The 19,956-nt window shown below is 38.8% G+C and overlaps 1 protein-coding gene across 1 annotated transcript in view; it reads right to left on the reverse strand.

Annotated features, from left to right (window-relative positions):
• The window catches only part of LOC117470247 (arf-GAP with Rho-GAP domain, ANK repeat and PH domain-containing protein 1-like), a gene marked incomplete in the record, with an annotated part of 41,435 nt that extends 24,065 nt beyond the window's left edge, over positions 1-17,370 (reverse strand). The window contains 3 exon segments of the mRNA XM_034114951.1: positions 1,760-1,929; positions 6,037-7,166; positions 17,240-17,370. Of these exon segments, the coding sequence (XP_033970842.1) occupies positions 1,760-1,929; positions 6,037-7,079 (1,213 nt within the window).
• Between the last annotated feature and the right edge of the window lie 2,586 nt (positions 17,371-19,956).

Raw genomic sequence — 19,956 nt, forward strand, 5'->3', positions numbered from 1 at the left:
ATCTCTCTCTCTCTCTCTCTCTCTCTCTCTCTCTCTCTCTCTCTCTCTCTCTCTCTCTCTCAAAATGTTCATCTCTTTTTGTTAGTTGAACTGGTTGAACTGGTTTTTACAGGCACGGTCGGTGTCATGTCATTAATTGATTTAAATTACATTTACAGTGGGAGTGTTAATGGTACTTTTGAGTCTACCGCTCAAAAACCCTAACTCTTTTAACACTTTCATGTTAAAATAAAACGTTTACCATTTATCTACAATTACTGGTAAAAGTTGCCCAATGAAAGATGTATTTACAAGCTCATATGTTGAGGTAAAAACGTTGCAATAAGAAGATTTTAGTTAAATAATATTTCAGAAGCATTTAAACTTTTACCGAAAGTGAAAATAAATCATCTTCTTTTTTTATTGTTTTCACATAAATGTATGTTTGACATAATTCCCAGTGCCTTTAGGGAATAAAAGGTGGACAATGAACTCAGGTTCAATTTTGAATAAGAAACGGACTCACAATAGGGCTAAGATGTCACGATGATAAGGTTTTCAATTAAATTATTACTGTGGTCAGAAGAATTCACAAAAAACAATAGTTTGCATATTTATAGAACATTTGGGGAAACATTTTTGCAGCGATATTTGTATTTCACTTTGTTGTGTGTTTGTGTCTTTTTTGACTGATACATAACACTCAAAATACTTTTGTATGGAGTTGGAGAAAACATATTTTACAATAACTGAACAAAAGCAAAATATCTAAGAGGTGCTGCATTAGTTCAACCAGGCATGGGCAACTTGGATGGTGGTGGGGGCCACATAATTGATGTACTGGCCACCAGGGGGCCTCAGATTCACTTGGAACACACACACAAATTCCATGTGTTGTATGTAATTATTAACAAATATACTTAGTCTGAAATCTTCATTGACATTTTACAATCTTTCAGGGAACATCCTCTAATAAGCTCACTAAACAAATATCAGTTCACAGAAATGTTATTTAATTTTTACAAGTGGCATGTTTGTATTGAACAGGTTATTTAACAGTGGAATAAAACTGTTGGAAAGCACGGAAAATGTGTGTTCATCGAGATTAACCATTAAGATGACATAAACATGAAGTCATGAACACTAACCCAGACATTAGTTGTCTAACTTGAACCTAAGACACTTGTAGCCTGTCTCTGCATTCCCCTTATTCCACAATAAGGGGAATGTCAACACAGACACCTGTCAACCCACACTCTGCTGTTCCAGTGCCGCTCCCCCTCCCTCCCGCTGAAATTATGAATGAAAAGCGTATAGTAATCATAGATAACACGGCAGGGTCCGTGACAGTTTGTTTTCATCTGATTTCAAATAAACAGGGTCTTGGTTTTTAGAATACTAAACTTGTTTCGCCAAATTCAGATGATAAATACAACTTTTAAGCTTGTAAAGGCATAATTACAAGCGGTAACTTAACGTCACAGCAGGCATAACAACAGCCGGTGTTTCTTGTGAGTGTTTCCCCGGGAAGCAAACACAATACACACAAACGCGTCACAGATTATTTTTGCGGTATTTGAAATCATGTACGCAGCTCGCGACGTAACTAGGAGTCTATTTTTTTTATTAATTACGTTGTTTATAAATTATTCTGAGGGCCGCAAAAAGAGGAGGTGGGGGCCGCATGCGGCCCCCGGGCCGCCATTTGCCCATCCCTGAGTTAAACGATCATGGGTGTATTAGGAACCCAAAAGTGTTATATCCTGAATATACTACTTACTGGATTCACGGGGGGGTTGGGGGGCTCTCCTTGCAGGCAGCGCTGGCTGAGCGACAGGCTGGGTGGACTGATGTGCGTCTTCTAGAGTTTGCGGTGTCCTGATGCGAGGAGGCACCTGTGGAGTTTGGTCTTTCTGGAGGTCATCAGCAACCGTCTTGATGTGAGAGGGGCTGGGGGATAAAGGGTCACAGGTAAGGTCAACAGATGTTTGAGGAGCAGGAGAAGAGTCCTCGGACACCGCAGTGCTCGGAGGTTGGGTGAAAATCCCAAGAAGACGGCCGATTGCATACATCCTCTGTACAAAAGAAAGCTGGCCGCCCCTATACACTACCCTCCTGTCTTGTCATTCCATAGTGAAAAGTACATGGACCAACTGCTAAAGGAAAAAGTTGCAGGCAACAAACTTGTCGTTTTTGTCCCAGAAATTGATCTCAGAGTAGTTGCAAACCTGCGTTCCTCTGCTCCTCTCCTGACTGTCTGAATGTTTTTCAAATTCTAGGTAAAGCAGCAAGTCCGAGCCTGCCTCATCTTGAAATATATCTTCATGTAAACACAGCATACCTCTGGCTCCACTGATAACACACAAACACATGTGTGAGCTATGTGCCGATGGGCCTTAACCTGTTGTACAACATAATGTAGTGAAACATTTAAGCTGTAACAATTGGCACAGCTGTTATGACACCGACGAGGAACCTAGGTTCAAATCCGGCTTTCACAGAGTCGAATTCAAAGCTGCTAAACAGTTGATGTTTGCTACATTTGATTACATCTAATGCAGACCTAAAGTGAAGTCATTTAGCAATATTTTAATCACAAGCATGATTTCAGGACAGCTTAATATCGTGATAATACTGTTTATAATCATGGCACACATGAAATACTTAACATGTGCAATAGTGTTACTCGCAGTACACACTTGTGTATCAATCCAGTTTCTTCTGATGCTTCTTCTGGGTTGGGTTGTGGTGGCAGCAGGCTAAGTTTCTCACACATAATTCACTACTTATCTCTATCAACCATAATATTCAGGGTTGATCTCACACACAATCTTACCCTCCCTTTTCAACAACACCTCAAGATATTTTAACTCCTTCTCTTTGGACAACTTGTTCCAACTGCTTACATTTATCGTGCAAGTGCAATATTGTCTGAAATAATAACAATATTACTTTGTTTTCTTAATAGAAAACACATATGCACAGGGTCAGAAGACCTGACATTACAAATAACCTGAGATTCATCAAACTTTACCACAGCTCAGTTCTGCTTCTGTTTGCATAGACAGATGAGCCAACCAGAAAGAGAGTTACGTTACTAATGTGGTTTTGAATGTGAAGACAGTGCCTGTGATATACATGTTTATTAAAATATATCTTACATTGTTGCATTTTTGCTATTAATAAAAGAGCGTTCATAATCCGCAATATCCTTCATACATAGCTACTGTTCACTTTTATGTAAAAAATAGCATAGGCTAAAGAAAACTGTATGACATTTACAAACAACCCAATAAAGAACATTTGCTGCTGAACATTTATTAAACTGTTTTGTTGAATAATTTTCATATTGTTACCACTATTTTATCCTAAAGTTAACATAATTATTTCAAGCTGACGGGAAAGTCAAGAGTTAGCACACAGGCCTGGTTTCTATTCATCCAGTATTGTGAAAGTTCCTCTTTTATCCTCCTTTTTTTGTGGATATCCTTCTCATTACAGTCTCAATGGTTAGCTTTCAAGATTTCAAAGCTTGAGAGATATTTGTTAATAATCACTGCAAATGGCGCAACATCGAACATATATAATATGTCACTTAGTTTCCAAATAAATCAAGGAAGTTGCAAGTTCCACATACCTGAGTGGAATACTATCAGAATAACTATTACTGATTTGTTTTAGGTTAAAAAGGCACTATGAGACAATAAGCAAAAGAAAAAAGTTTAAACAAATACTTAACTATTGGACCGGCGGCTTAAGACAAAACTTAAAAAACAGTTTGGACAAATTCTAAATTAAACTTGACACTTAATTCATATTCTATTCCCTTGCTCTGTTAAATAATAATCCAGAAGATGATAAACAATGACGGGAAACTGACCTGTTGACACAGTTCCTCCTTTTACTCAGAGGAAGAGTGCTGAGAGGGGATGCTAGCTAAATGCTATATTTAACCTGCGTTCTGCTAGCTAATGGAAGTCAGTGAACTAAAGAAATAACAACTGCTCCTTTCCCCTCCCACATTGTGTGCATGTGAACTTATTCTGGGAACATTTCTACCCCTTATGCTGAGATCATGTAACAATAGGTAATGGATGGTTTTAAGAGTTACTGTAAGATACATTTTAAGCTAGCATATGTGGTGCTAGGTTCAAAATGTAGCAGTTTATCATTTAAGGACAGCACCAAGCTATTTCATGCTGTGGCACAAAGTCAATGTGCATTATTTATAGCCTCTGTTTGAACAACGGTCTGTTTGACATCGCTGATAGTGAGTGCTGAAAGTAAAGCTAACAGTAGGCTTTTCTCTAAGAAAAGACCTGATTTCTCTGACAGCTAAACACCCCAAAGTATCTATTTGCAAAATATCATCTTACTGGTTTTTGCATTTTTCGCAGACATACCGGTCATACCCTAATAACACTGTCAGTCCTCTAAAAGTGTACAGCTCCAGGACAGGACTGGACAGGATAACTGGTCACAAACAGGATCATTTTTGAACAAAATGATATACTCTGGTGAAGGTAAAACACAAACTCAAGTAACAGGATAACATCTCCACTAACAGCACTTTGCTTTCTATTCACTGAAAACAGTAGTAACAGCAGAAAGGATTACAACACAGCAAAAAAAGAAAGGCTTCCTTGTTGAAACTATCACACAGAACAGAGTAAGGGATTACTTATAAGAAGGTGAGTAGAAACAAAAAAGAGACAAGATTAATGTCAATGTTACCTGTTACGACATGTTCAAAAGGAGTCCTCTTCAGTGGCAAAACAACAACCGTAAACACACACATGCACACCGGAGGAGAAGAAGGAAAAAGGAGGAGGAAATGACCAGTCACAAGAAGGTGGGAGGAGGCAGTGAAGCACACTAGCAAGGAAACATCAGAGCGTGTGAATGTGTGCTCTTAAAAGCTACAAAAGTTTGAAGGTACTCCCTGGTAACAACCACTACAGTCTTTTCTTTCTCCATTTAGTTTTCACTCTCTCTATTTCCCTGTGTCACTCAGACAGGCTAATGAGAAGGGTTTTAAACCGCTCTGTTTTGTTCTTCATTGTAACTTCCTCCCTTAGCTAGTTTCCCTTTTAAAGCACAGACAGAGATCATGCATATGTTGCTCATAATAGAAGTACTCCTGAGGATAGGCCTAGGTTTCTTTCCCCTTACTGGTGGCAAGATACAGATAACATCTAGCATGTGATCACCAGGAAGTACACAAAAAGACATATGATAAAGACTTGCTACCCTTTCAATCTAGTAGAAGAAGAAAAGTTTGCAAAAGAAAAAAATGCATACTCTTAAAAACATTTCTTTGCACATCCACAATTTTGCAAACACATAAATGTCCACAAAGAGAAAAACACAAAAATGACCAGTGCAAATTATTTAAATACTGCATTATGCAATGTATTTCACACATTTACACAGTGTAGGAGTATAAAAGTTCAGACAAAGTAACCATAGATCCTTTGAACAAAACACACACGCATGAGCAACCACAAATACACACATCAGATGTACACACATTTCCGTGTTGAATAAGCCACAAAGCTAGGTCCACTCCTTCAGTCAATGTTCTTCAGTCATTCAGTTTCAGGAAGTGTCTATTTTTTTATTTCAGGAAGTGTTTAAAAGTCACCAATTATATGTTTTGTGACTTAAATGATACTTAAGAGATGCAAGGATCCCTTTTGTCCAATAGGGGGCAGTACAATCCTTTAAGAACTAATACAAGTGTAGAGTTCAGATTCTTGACAATTTTTTAACAAACACACTATCAAACTATCACTTATCAAATCATTTAAAGCTGTCTTTATAATTTACCCTTTAATACAGCACCCTTACTCACTCAGACAAAGAGCATGTTACTATATCTTACTATCAAAGCAGTCTTTTGCTCTAAGTTAACCGACATATACTGTAGTGCTGATGGCAAAACATGTACTTTAAGTGGGATGGAAAACTTATACCCTAACTATTGTCCTGTAAAGAGTTGCCCTTTAATACAACAGGGAAGAGGGGGAGGGATTAACTGGAAAAAAGTAGTCTTACCTGTGAGTTCTGGGAGAGTGTGCAGGTAGCCGGTGTGGGATTGGTGGAGGGCCTTTAGGTACCGCCCCTACTTTTGGAGGAAGAGGTGGAGCACTTATTCCATCGCTTTGGGGAGCAGTGGGGGATACGGGTGACGTTTTTCTTCCTCCATCACTCCCCAAATGATGGGCAGGCGGCTGAATGTCTAATGTCTGAGGCCGAGTTGGGGCAGACGGGGTTTCAGGAGGAGGGAGAGGTGCATGTGTGGGGGAACTATGAAACACTGATCTGCTCTGTACAGTTGGGGTTGTAACTGCATGGCTGTCCAGTTTAGGAGAGACAGGGGTTCGAGCAGCAGGTGAGGGGCTCAGGGGGGAGGAGAAGCACTGTGGAGGGCAGTTGGGGGTGCTTCGTGGAGGGACAGGGGGCAAAGAAGGGTCAGCAGTTGGAGAAATAACTTGGCTTGGGTCACAGTCGTCTGGAGCACTAGTGAGAAACCTGGTCCTTTCTTTAGGCACAGGCCTCCTCCTCTCTCCATCTCCTCCCCCGTCCCTCTCCTCCTCCTTCCCTCCTCGAGGTGCCGTTTGTCTTTCAGGAACTGGCTTCTTCTCTTCTGCTTCTCCGCTCTCCTCTTTCATCCTGTGCACCCGGCGCTCCCTGGGTACTGGTTTCTCTCTCTCCCTGGGTGTAGGTCTTGATGTCTCTCCATCTCTTAACTCCCTTTCCTTAGGGACAGGTGTATCTTCCACTGGGATAGGCACAGGTCTTTCTCTCTGCAACACTTTGGGGGGTCCCGTTTCCTCTGGTCTCTGGTCTCTCTCAGGCGGTAAGATGTAAGAGTATGTGTCAAAGTGTGCGTCGCTCTTAGCATGTGTTTTGTTCAGGCTAGCCAGAATGCGTCTCTGGTGCCCTGGCAGGGTGATGCCCATCTGATCCAGTGTGTCGGAGGTGAGGTTGTGACATTGTCGGAACGATGCTAGCCCGGCGCTCTGAAAAGCCTCAGAATACTGCTCCAGACGAAGAACGCTTAACCAGTCCCACACAGTCAAACAGGATTCAGACATGACTGGTGTGTGTGTGACTGCAGCATGTGGGAGGGGAAGTCTACGTCCGCAGAGAAAATGCAGACCTCAGATCATGGCTGACGCAACCTGTTGAAGAAAACATGTATTAACAAAAAGCACTCCATCCTTTCGAGGTTATAAATGGTTTAATAAAGCGTTTTCAAATGGGACACAATTAAACACAAACATGCATCAGCTCGAAACAAAGATGTTCTTCCTAAAAATTCATAATTGTGCGTCACTGGTCTGATTATATACCAGATGATGAAAGATACTTCCTTTGTTCTTAACTAATTTGGGAAATCATGCATTGAGTAATGTTATGTTATGCTTCCCGAAAGACAAATACTGATGATTAACATTTATGATGACGGTACTATACATATGAGAGTTGGATATATTTATAGACTGTAGTGTCAAGGTGTGATGAATTGCTCTCAGGGTTGGTGACTATTAAGTCGCTTAAAGAGGAAGTTGTGTTGACGCTTCTTCAGTAAAATCCCCAAATCATTTTGAAATGCATTGTCATTTTCAACAGTAGTTATGCTCACTTTGAGGTCTATAGACAGCTATAAAAAAGATATTGAAAACACTTTTGATTAAGAAACCGCTTAAATCAAATGATCATATTTTATTTCAGTGACTTAGAAGGTGTCACTCATTCGAGGCAAACATATACGAGTGTTAAGCATAAAAGCACATATTTTGAAAAAGGAACCACTTAACTTAAAGATTATTCCTTTTGAGCAACACCTTCACACACCAGCCCACAATTGGGAGGAAGTGTAGTTGACACAACAAGTATTGGCACACAACGCACGTCCACACAGACTCACCCAATTCTCTCTTCATCTCTCGAACACAAACTTGAATGCTGCATAAGTGGATTCAAGATCAGCTTCCCAGAAAGCAACCCCATCTTAATCCATTTGCACTCTCTCAACGTGCACTCCACTCTAGGTTTCAGTTTCTAATGCTGTGTGACTTAAGATATGAATAATGAACATGTGACCGTGTTTGAACTGTCCAGGTCTGTATGAAGTTTTCACACGAGCCACAATGCCTTGATAAGGAAACAGGGAATAACCAGCTGCAGTCACATGACGCAAACCCGCCTGCCTGTGAGAAATAGCTCAGAGAGGAATGTTGTTGTTGTTGTTGTGATGCAGAAAGAAGAGCTACAGCATGTCAAAAACATTAATACAGATCAAGCTGATAATACTTACACTGCATTCACACGGTTTTATCTCAGCCTTGTACTTTGACCACAGGGGAAGCTGATGGTTTTAAGACCAAGCCACAAACAGTCTAAGTCTCTCCTAAACACCAACACATACTTTACTGTGGGAGCCTATGAACTGAATATTCATTGTGGGGACCTGTTAATGTGCCTAGGATGACAATAATAAGCACTTTGTTTGTGATTTATTTATAGCTTAATACAAGGTCCACCACCTAATCACCCTATTGGACTTTAAATAACGTTTTTTTAGCTCCTGAAACAGTACTCCAGAGAGAGTGAAATGTACCCAACAATGAAATGTTTACGTAACGCAAAGAAACCATACTTTGGGTCCAATATCCCAGTCTGTCGGTTCAAATGTATTTGAGTTCCCAGCACCTCTCTGAAGACGCAAGCAAATTCACTTTAACTGCATGTGGCTATTGGTGCAGATCTTTGGGAATTGGACTGTTTTTACAATTAGGCTCATTTGCATAGAAAGGGGCTAATGTATCACTAAATGCGTGCATGTTACCTAATTTAAATGCGTGCATATAGTACAATAGTGGGAGCTCTGAGACAGTATTAGCTTGGCAGCACAGTCAGGGGTGCCTTCACGCTTTGGAGGAGCATTGTGAATTATACAGTTTCTGTTTGTAACAGAAAATTAGCTTGAATTATATTACATTCCTTGACCATTTTACTGGATTTTAGATACAATTACATTAAAAATATTCAAGAATAAGTAGCTAGTTTTGTTAATCTGTAGTACACAGAAGCATTAGATGTATTACTAACAGCAGAGGCAAACAAGAAATGAAATCCTGAGTAAGATCTTATTTTTTACCTGGGTAGCTAGCAGTGGGGGCGAAGGAGGCTGAGCACAACATCCAGTCTGAGACATGCTATTCGCCAGTGTGTGAGTATGTACAAACGAGGGCATTTCATTTCCTGTCAAATGTTTCCTCTAACAGGGCAAAGACCACAGAGTGCAGGGACAGGATGAATCTTGCTCTCTGATCAAACATAGTTCCTATTTTTGAATTGAGGAACTCTTTGCTCAGAAACATGATGAATTACAGGCTGATTGGTCTTCAGCCGTCATCGGGGAGTTTCTCATAAACTAAACAAGCACACTGAGTCAAAAAATGACATTAGAACAGACACAAATAAATATTAAACGGGTCTCAGCATATTTGACCAGATACATATATTTTTCACCTCAGCAGTTTGGTCTAAAAGCCCTTAATCAGCTTTGTTTTTGTACATATAGGCAGAGAAGAACTAATAAACACAGTCATGTTTAAACGGCACAAAGTTTTGCCTCTTTAACTCTTGTCCAAAGCCGGGCATCATTTAATTAAATCATTTTTTATTACAATAAGTGACAAAGCTGCTGCAATAATTAAGACACAACGTGATAAAAGCAGATCATTTCTGATGAGCATATTTAAAACAGAAAAGATTGCAGTCACTGATAGCACCATTAAGTGTGCATCAATGAAAAACACTATCAGCGTCTCAAGGTTCAATTCACAAAAGTTATGATAATATCAAAGCACAAACATGGCCATAAAGTTATGAAGCTCAGTGCAATTTGCCCTTTGTGGCAAAGTACAAATGTTAATGCAACCCACTAGACACAACAATAGCAGAGAGAAAAACTCAATATTGATTTGCAGACCACAAGCTGCAGGTCCTAAACTATCAAGGTAAGATTCAGGAAAGGAAATGTTTACGCAATACAAAGAAACCATACTTTGGGTCTAATATCCCAGTCTGTCGGTTCAAATGTATTTGAGTTCCCAGCAACTCTCTGAAGACGCAAGCAAATTCACTTTAACTGCATGTGGCTATTGGTGCAGATCTTTGGGAATTGGACTGTTTTTACAATTAGGCTCATTTGCATAGAAAGGGGCTAATGTATCACTAAATGCGTGCATGTTACCTAATTTAAATACATGCATATTAGTACAATAGTGGGAGCTCTGAGACAGTATTAGCTTGGCAGCACAGTCAGGGGTGCCGTCACGCTTTGGAGGAGCATTGTGAATTATACAGTTTCTGTTTGTCTTGTAAGTGCAAGTTTAGCAGTCACATAGACTGTGCAATGCTTTTGTGATATTGCCTGTGAGACTGTATCTATAGCAGATCATCTGAAATATTACATAACTAATAATAAAGTTGATATTTTTTTGCAACAGACTTGATTTTGACATTGATTTGTCTGGCTAAACTCAGTGGCTTACAAGTGTGTGGGTCATCTTCATAAACGTTAACAATACTAATCTTATTTATAAAGAGCACTCTTGGATTTAGAAAACAAATAAAAAGTGCAAAACATAGATGCTAAAATGATGATATTAAGGTGTCACACACTGAGGGGAGGGCTGATCCAGAGCTGAGGGGGAGGGGGGGGGGGAGGGGTAACCAATAACACACGGACCCTGTGGTTTTCAGTCTGGTCAGTGAAACAGCTATAAGGTATTCGTCTGATGATCTTAGGGGCCTGCCTGGTATGTAGGGGTATGAGTGATATGACAGAACTTCCTACTTAACGTTAATATTATGGCTTCTGGATAAATTGCAATTCTGAGACTAACTGGGAGGTAAACAAGAAAAATAGTTAGTCAAGGCTTGATGACTTAATGCATTTATGTTTAGTTTTTTTCACCGTCTTATTGGTTTTTTAACTGATCTAATCTAACTTTCGGTGACATTTCTGGTATGCTGCCTGAAGGATAAATGGCTATCAAATGATACCCCAAGGTTCTTTACCAAGGATTGAACATTTGCATAAAGTGAAGCCAGGTCAGACGGTATCTGTGGTTTATGATGCTCTGGACCAAAGATCAAAACCTTTGTTTTATTGCTAATTGTAGGAAGTTAGCTCCAATCCATCCAATTTGATTAACGGGAACGCAGTAAAGTCAGATTGTTCAGTTAATGTGTTGTACATGAGAGGTAAAACTGTGGATCATCAACACTTACATTAAATCTTGTGTTACCAAGTGTAGTGTACTTTAATCAGAGGGATGATTGATTGATTGATACTTTATCGGTAAGATGAAACTCAAGCTTATTTTCCAAAATGTCAACGTGTTTTTGCCTGAACTGTAAAGTTAGTACTTCTGTTTAATAAATGTAGACTTCCTTTTTTCTACTTTATTTTCTAAAGTTTCCAGCCGGCATTTTCCTCTGTTCACGTCTTCCTCGCTCCATCGTTTTCTGCACTCCCTCTCTCCCACTCAGAAAGCTGCCAATAACAGGGTCTCTGTGCTGCCTTCACAATGGGGCATTCTGTTGCCTAAGCAAGTACACACACACACACACACACACACACACACACACACACACACACACACACACACACACACACACACACACACACACACACACACACACACACACACACACACACACACACACACACACCACACACACACACACACACACACACACACACACACACACACACACACACACACACACACACACACACACACACCACACACACACACACACACACACACACACACACACACACACACACACACAACACCACACACACACACACACACACACACACACACACACACACACACACACACACCACACACACACACACACACACACACACACACACACACACACACACACACACACACACACACACACACACACACACACACACACACACACACACACACACACACACACACTCTAAAAAAGTGCTCACCTAACAAGCGGGGGTGGGGGGGGGGGCCTCAGAAATTGTGTTTCAGGCCTCATATCCCCTTTCAACTCATTTCTACTTACGTGACCTTCATTCTAATTCCACTGCCTGAATTTGTGCATACATTTTAAGGATGTGTGTACACAAAATAATGTTCAGCTACAATTGCTTACCCCTCGCTATGACAGCCTTCAGTTAACTTGCTGACAATAAAAAAAATACTACTTCTGAGGTAGCTGTAATGGAGTGAGCTGGTTTTATATTAGTCACAGATAAAAATAAATATTCAAGTGGACGCGAAGCACAAAAAGTGTGTACACCAATTAAACAGATTTCCACTCCATAACTCCACAAGTATTCATCTATAAATGCAAAGACTGTAGCAAATTACTTTATGTTGTAAATGGAAGTTAAACTGAGTAGAGTGTGCCCAACTTTGGTTGAATTTCACAATCAATAGAGAAATGTTGTAACAAAAAAGTTTTTCTAATGTCATACACACACACTGATGTGCACATGTTATGTACTAAAACCCATGTCTACTGAGACATATACATATTACAATGACAGAAATTATGACATGGAATTCAGTCGATTATAATATGCTAATATTATGGATAATTTAGTCTAATTAATTCTGAACACTGTTTAAATTTGCAAAGGGTGCTGAATAATGATGATGTGATGACAGCTAATCCACTTTAATTTGTATTTATCACAAAATGATGTCCAGCTGTCTCCTCTACCATTCTGCAGTCATGATGTATAATAAATACCAACAGACTAGAAAATGTGGAGAATTTAAAACCTGCGTTATCAGTGACTTCCACATAAAATACCGTTATAAAAACAAGGACATACAAAGACCTTCTTCTTTCTGACAGTCTTACACATGATTGTTTTGATATATCGACACATTTCTAACATTGTGTTAGAGTACCACAGGTAGAAGAAGGCAGACTATGAATAAAGAGGTTTTTTTTGTGATTTAAACACTGGCACCAAGATCATGTCATATGATGCAGGCTTAAGTACACCTCAGACAGGACAATGATCTACAGACAATTCCTTGGACTTCATGGCCTGGTTTCCAGCATAACAAAATGTGGGGAAAGTGAAGGGGTATGAATATTTTTTCCGGATGCACTGTATATACATTTTTGTACTATTTAATCAAATAAGGGAACAGTATGACTTCCAATAAAACCTGCCGATTCACAAAAACAATGTAAGCTTTCCTTTTGACTTTTACCTTGTGTAACAGTTGTAAATATGCAGTGGGGTTTATTTGTAAATCATTTTGTATAATCACACAAATTCTGTGTTTTATATTAAGTAATTCTGTGTTCTTCATTTTATTGAATGTTCAATACCTGACAAGGTCGGAGATCAGTGGGCGGAACCTCTGAAGTGTGGTCGCTGTGCTCAGTAGATTATTGTTGCGAGGACTTCCCCCCCCTATATATTGTGTCCCTCATGTTTCCTCTTCCCTTTCTGTAAATGTTCCACGTGAGAGGAGTCACTGTGAGGGAAAGCTAATATACTGATTGTTATATCTGTTGTCAGGTACGTTTTTCGCCCTTTCTGTAAATGTTCCACGTGAGAGGAGTCACTGTGAGGGAAAGCTAATATACTGATTGTTATATCTGTTGTCAGGTACATTTTCGGGCTTTCTGTAAATGTTCCACGTGAGAGGAGTCACTGTGAGGGAAAGCTACAGTAATATACTGATTGTTATATCTGTTGTCAGATTGTCAGTAATAAAACGGAGATCGTCAAAACTGTATGCTGGCTCGGGTCATCCATGAACAACGCAAAACACAACGCACAGACCGCTTAACGACACCGGTTACACTTGTATGAAACTCTGAATGTGGTTTACCGTTGCTTTGAATGCCACAGGGACTGTCCATTGATAGTTATAGTAATACTGCAGAGCCTTGAACTGCTTTAAATTCACATTTTAGTAAAATTAGGTGGCAAAACATTCACACAGATTATCATTTCTACCCAACATTCAGAATATACAGCAAAAAACAGTTCTGGTGGTTAATTTGCTCTTTGGTCAATTGTCCATAGACTACATCTAGACCAACAGAGGCCCAGGCTGTCAAAACAGCATTTCTTGGCTTAAAGTCATCAGTATATGATTGACAATAAGTGACAAAAAATGTCAGTACTAAAATGTCAAACTATGTCACAATGTGTTTAGACATTACACAATGGGTCTTAACTGTATATCATATTGTATCTTAACTGTATCAAAAGTCCAGTATCAATCGGGCTCTACCAGTTGGACATCCAGCAGACATGGAGCAAATAAGCATCAATTTGGAGCATCCTGTTGAATAGCTGAAAAGTACGAAATTCTGTGTTTAAATGTTTTTGATGTTGCACTGCTGTTGCTGTTAATGCCGGATTTCTGTAATTAGCATTTGGGCTCATTTTAATTTACTTAACTGTTAACCTACCAGGGAAAAGAAGTTGGGTAGCCACATAATACAAGTTTCCCTCAGAACCTCAGCTTTCTATCAAGGTACTGACCTTATATGGATAACTAACTAAGCACACAAAGGGGACATGACTCATATACCCACCATCAGACACACTGCTCTTTTCAGCCCACTTTCAATTAATAGTGAATAGTGACTCAGCTCTGCCAGGAAAGAAATTCATCCTGAACAATGTTCTCTAGCGAGCAGGCCTGTGACACTTGACTCTGACTCTTCAGGGTGCAACATTTCACAGAAGAATGTTTCCCATGGTAACCCACCTGTAACTACCAACCACATTGAGCATATGAGTCCTTTAGTTCAGTCACCACCCACTATGGCAAAAAACAATATAGTGACTTAGTGAGTGTACTGTTCTGGGGGTCTTGATTTTTCCTCCTATTGTTCATGTAAATTAATGTGAGCTAATATTACTGCAATTACAAATTGCCTGACGTAAACTCATTGCAGTTTCATTTAAAGTCAATTTACATTTTACTTTACCCAACGTTTTTGACTTTCTGCATAGATTTGAACAAACTCTTAAATCCCAGATATTGGAAATGTCTCATACATATAATTAATGACAGATTTAAAAAAACAATGCCCAACAAAAACAACGATTAGAGCAAAAATAAGTGTTCCAAGAAATGTATGAATTTCACTGAGATACACAAAGAGGTCATTTGAATATAAAGTCTACAATTTAGTCTCTCTATTCAGCACCACACACTTTGCATGTGGGATTTATTGCAGGACTTTTGTATTAGACAGCATTAGTTTAAGCTAATCACTGTCCCAAACTGTGTGGAAGAGTGTAAGTCTTATAATGTATAAGACACATATGCATGCACTCACAATGTATTTAAAATCACACCACAGTTGGATTAAGAACTCTTTAAATGTTCCACTTTCGGGAGAAAAAAAAAACACTTTCTTTGTAACGTCAAGCTACTCTTATCTTCACCAGATGTACAAACTCATCACAGAATGAAGTGGTCTCTTCCCCTGTAACTATAACAGTCTTGAAGCATAAATATAAGTATTTCATATCATTTATAGTCCCGGCCTCCGCTTATCACTCCTTGCACAATGCACACCTGGGCTTTTCATCAAGCCTGTGAAATGTTACAGCCAGACTGCTCAACGCGTCCTCTGAACCTATAAGATTATCCTCCACTCACCCCATTATGGAGTGATTCAGCAACGAGTAATCATCTGTGAGCGTATCAGACAGATGGAAGAGGGAGAATATTTGTTGTTTTTTTTAAAGAGGGAGATGAGGAATGAAGGACTACTACTTTCAGAACCAACTTGATGTCATACTTGATGTGATAAATATGTCAGTGTTCATCCTCAGTGGAAATGCAATCTATCTAAAATGGTGAATTTGGATAGGCTTGACTTACTGGCATACTGGGCCTCTTATGCTGGCAGACACAAAAATCGCATTGTATGGGGACTTATATCTGTTGCTTGATAAACAACATCCTGTCACACTGCATTATGTGTCTCTCAGCGTGCTCTTAAAATATAAAAACAGTCAGGCACAGACTTACTCATCAGCAGTTTCCAGTACAGGACAGTAAAAGGGTTTGAAGGACCATTATGCAGTTTGATACTTCTAATATGTAGGCCATGTTTTGTGTTGCCCTTTTTTACAATGAATTGGTAGCTTTTAAAATGATACACAGGTTATTTGATCAGTTCTCAAATGCAAAACAGCCCCAGCACGTCCCATGCCATGCTTAATTTCTCTAATTCAGTTTCATTAACTTCACTGCAAAATGGTGTGCCTGTGGGACAGCAGAATAACTTCTGTTTAACCACGGTAGATAATTATTATCCTGGTCGCGAAGCTCTGTGAGGACTCTGAACTGTGCACTAATTATTGTATAAACCAATTTAAAGGGTCTACTGAGCAAACCAGTCATGCATAACCTACTCTATTCTAAGGTATTTAGCCCACATGCAAAATGTCTTCCTCTACAACTGCATTAACATATCACTGAAAAGGAAAAACTCACAGTTTCCACTTATTAAAAAGCATATTCAAACAGATTCACTATTGATCTTATCATCTTGAATAAACTCCACATACAGGAGCCCTGCCTTAGATTGCAAAAAAAGCAGAAATAAGTGTTTTGAAAAACAAACTTGAGATAGGGTTTCGGTAATCTGTTGAATCTACACTGTTAAAAGTTCCTACCTGAAAAATAATGTAAAATACCAGATAACCCTAACCCCACCTGTCACAATTCCACCTGCTAATAGATTCACAAATCACAATGTGGGGAAGGCATACGATTAAATCAAATTACTCCATCTTTATGTTAAAACACGAGATTTAGTAATGTATCCATGCTCCCAGTTTATAAATAATGAATTCCACTGGGGATAAACAGCCCAGTGTAGGCAGTGTGCTATTTCCTCTCCACTTTTCCCACAAAAAGAAGAGAGCAGCTGAGAAAAACAACATCTAACAAGTTAACCAAAGCATGCTCGCGAATCATTACTCGATTAAGTGTTACATTGTTCAAAGCCGATGACGGTAGACTCACACAAAGTTGAATACTTGGTCAGTGTCACATCACATTTCTGGTGTAGCCTATGTGAGGGTTATGCTGTTAAATTAGCGTCTATTTTTATCAGCAGTTGTGGGAAAGTTTCTCTTTTTCATAAAAGTTGTGAATTCTTGTCATTCACTTACCTTGTCAAGTCTTTGCAAGTGTTCAACTGTCCTGAAATACACAGGCGTTTTGTTTTTTTGAGGGGAAATTAGCGGACACAACTGCGACGCAAAACAGCGGATAAGATTTTTCTCGCGGATAAAAAAGCAGCAGTGGCAGCAACAATTTACACAGACAGCAAGTGTCAAGCTAAACTAAAAGGTGAAAACTGTTTCCGGTTTTATATTTCAAAAATAAATGCACACCTCAACGTTCTATCATGTGGCGTTTTATTTTGAAGGATAGGAATAGTGTTTTTCCGGGGTTTCTGTGGTTATTTGGATGCAGCAAAATTGCAAAACTTCCTTATGGCCGTCATGTGACCATCAGAACAGAATGGACTGCCCACTCTGTTTTCATGTAAATGCCCTTTAATAACTAGATATTATTTATTAATCACTTTACTTCACCTTAACAAACATATCATTTATAAACTCACATGCTTGCAAATGTAGAGATTTGGAGACCTTTTATCTGCAAAATAAATGTTTCAAGTAACAAAAAAATGACAAGCTTGTTGTTCCAAATTAAAGTGAGTCAGTCATCTACAGTAAGAGGAATGTGTATGTTGAAAAAAACAAGGATTAGAACATGCAAAAGGGATGGGAACAGTAAAAGGAGTTATTTGTGAAGAAGTTTGGAAAAGGAAATAGAAAACATTGTACACTTACAGTATGTCTCATATGTATACTGTATTTATTTTTGGGTAATACAAATTACCCAAGATAATTTGTATTACCCCAAAAATTATTTGGGGTAATACAATCAGTGTATACATTAAATGAGAAGTGTACAAAATAAACAATACAAAGGGGTAGGTGTAATAGGCTAATGTTTCACCCTACACATTTCGGTCAGTAAACACTTGCTTTTGTTTGTCACCTCTTCCAAAGTGATGACTTACCATACATTTTTTTAAATGTGCATACGAGTTGTAAAGGTTAGAAATGGCCGTAATATCCTAAACTAAAACATAACTAATAAATATAACTCGCCCAATAAATGGTATAAATCCCTGTATAGCTAAATATCGAAGTATTATCAGATAAAATAATAATGAAATGATTAACTTTCTATTGTATACACACAATAAATTACAAAACACACACAGTATAAACATGACCCACAGGATGTGGATGTCTTCTTAATTTTCCTCTTTGAGAAATAGTGTTTAAATGTTAACATATTTCCTAAAATATAGTGAATTTAATTGTTTTTGTTTAAGCAGCTACAGATTTACATACTTTTATTTGAAAAAATAATTAAAATAACCCCACCACCACTTAGAACAACAACAACAAACAGTAAAACTATAAGCGATGTCTATTTAATTGCATACAATCAAAGTCAACTTTATTGTCAATCATCCAGTTTGTGTGTACAGACAGAGAGATCAAAATACTGTTTCCCACAATCCTGAATATAAAAACAAATGTCTATAAAATATAAAAATGTGTGCAAATATATGTATATATATACACAGTCAAAGACACATGTTTACATGTGCACACATTTAAAAAGAAATGTGTCTTTGACTGTGTAAATATATATAATAATCCAATCCTGTCCAGCAATGAAGATGATATGAACTGGTTTAATCTACAGCACTGTGTCCAAGAGTAGATTTAACTCTAAACAGATGTTTGTACAGAGGTTGCAGTGATGTGGCATTCATATCAAGTATTGAATCAGACACGCTTCCGACCGGCTGCAGTTGTAAGCTCCAGTTGGAACCAGAAGAGGGCAACCACTCACCACTGAGATTTAGAGCCTTATAGATGGAGAGAGAATTTCAAAAGGCATCATGTTACACATTTAAATAAAGCACATCATAATAAAGGACGACCAGCCTTTATAGTAGAAAGAGAATACTGCATGTTAATAATTGTTACATTATTGAAGAGAGTTCTTTTGATTGCATTTCAGCACCAAGAGAGTCAGCAAGATGAAAGCAACTGAGAGCGAGAGAGGCTGGCATGTAATAAAAGACATAAACTACACTAAATGTTGACCTGTAACAGTCCCATCTGAGTCTAACAGGATCCAACCATACAATATGAATTAAACATATCCTACCCCTGAGTTTACATGAATTTAAAAGGCCACATTTGTCACTGTCTAACATGTTTTTGGAGAGTTGAAGGGGAAACATGCCTAGTATTTTACCTTTGTGTTTCTGTTTGTGTCACATTATGTGATTCTTTTTGATATCATTCGTTAAGTTTAGTGCACCGTGAATAAAAAGGTCACAACACTAATACAAGGGTAATATTCAAGCATTGTGGAGGCTGGATGAACAACACACTGACACTGACAACTTGGCAGTGCTATTCATTTTATTTCTGACCTCGGGGAAATATTAGGGAACTGTGTCGGTAAGATTAGAGTGTGTAAAGGAGAGAGAAACGAGAGGGATCAGAACAGAAAATATGGGGGTGACATGAGGATAGGAAAGAACTGTAGAAGAGAGGATCAAAGGAGAAGAGAGCCCTGGATGAGGAGTAGATGAAAGGATTGACAAGAGGATGAAGAGACAGGAAGAGGAAAATAAAAAGAGGCGTGGGGAAATTGAGGATCAGGGCAGGGGCGAGAATCTAAGAAGTGGAGGGAGCTGGAACGGAGAAGAGGAGGTGGGGTTGTGATGAGTCATCGGCAGACTTTCAGTCCTGGTGGGCCGGGTTTCTGTGGGGGTGGCAGT

Source organism: Trematomus bernacchii, unplaced genomic scaffold (genome assembly GCF_902827165.1).
Source record: "Trematomus bernacchii unplaced genomic scaffold, fTreBer1.1, whole genome shotgun sequence".
NCBI classification, from domain to species: domain Eukaryota; kingdom Metazoa; phylum Chordata; class Actinopteri; order Perciformes; family Nototheniidae; genus Trematomus; species Trematomus bernacchii.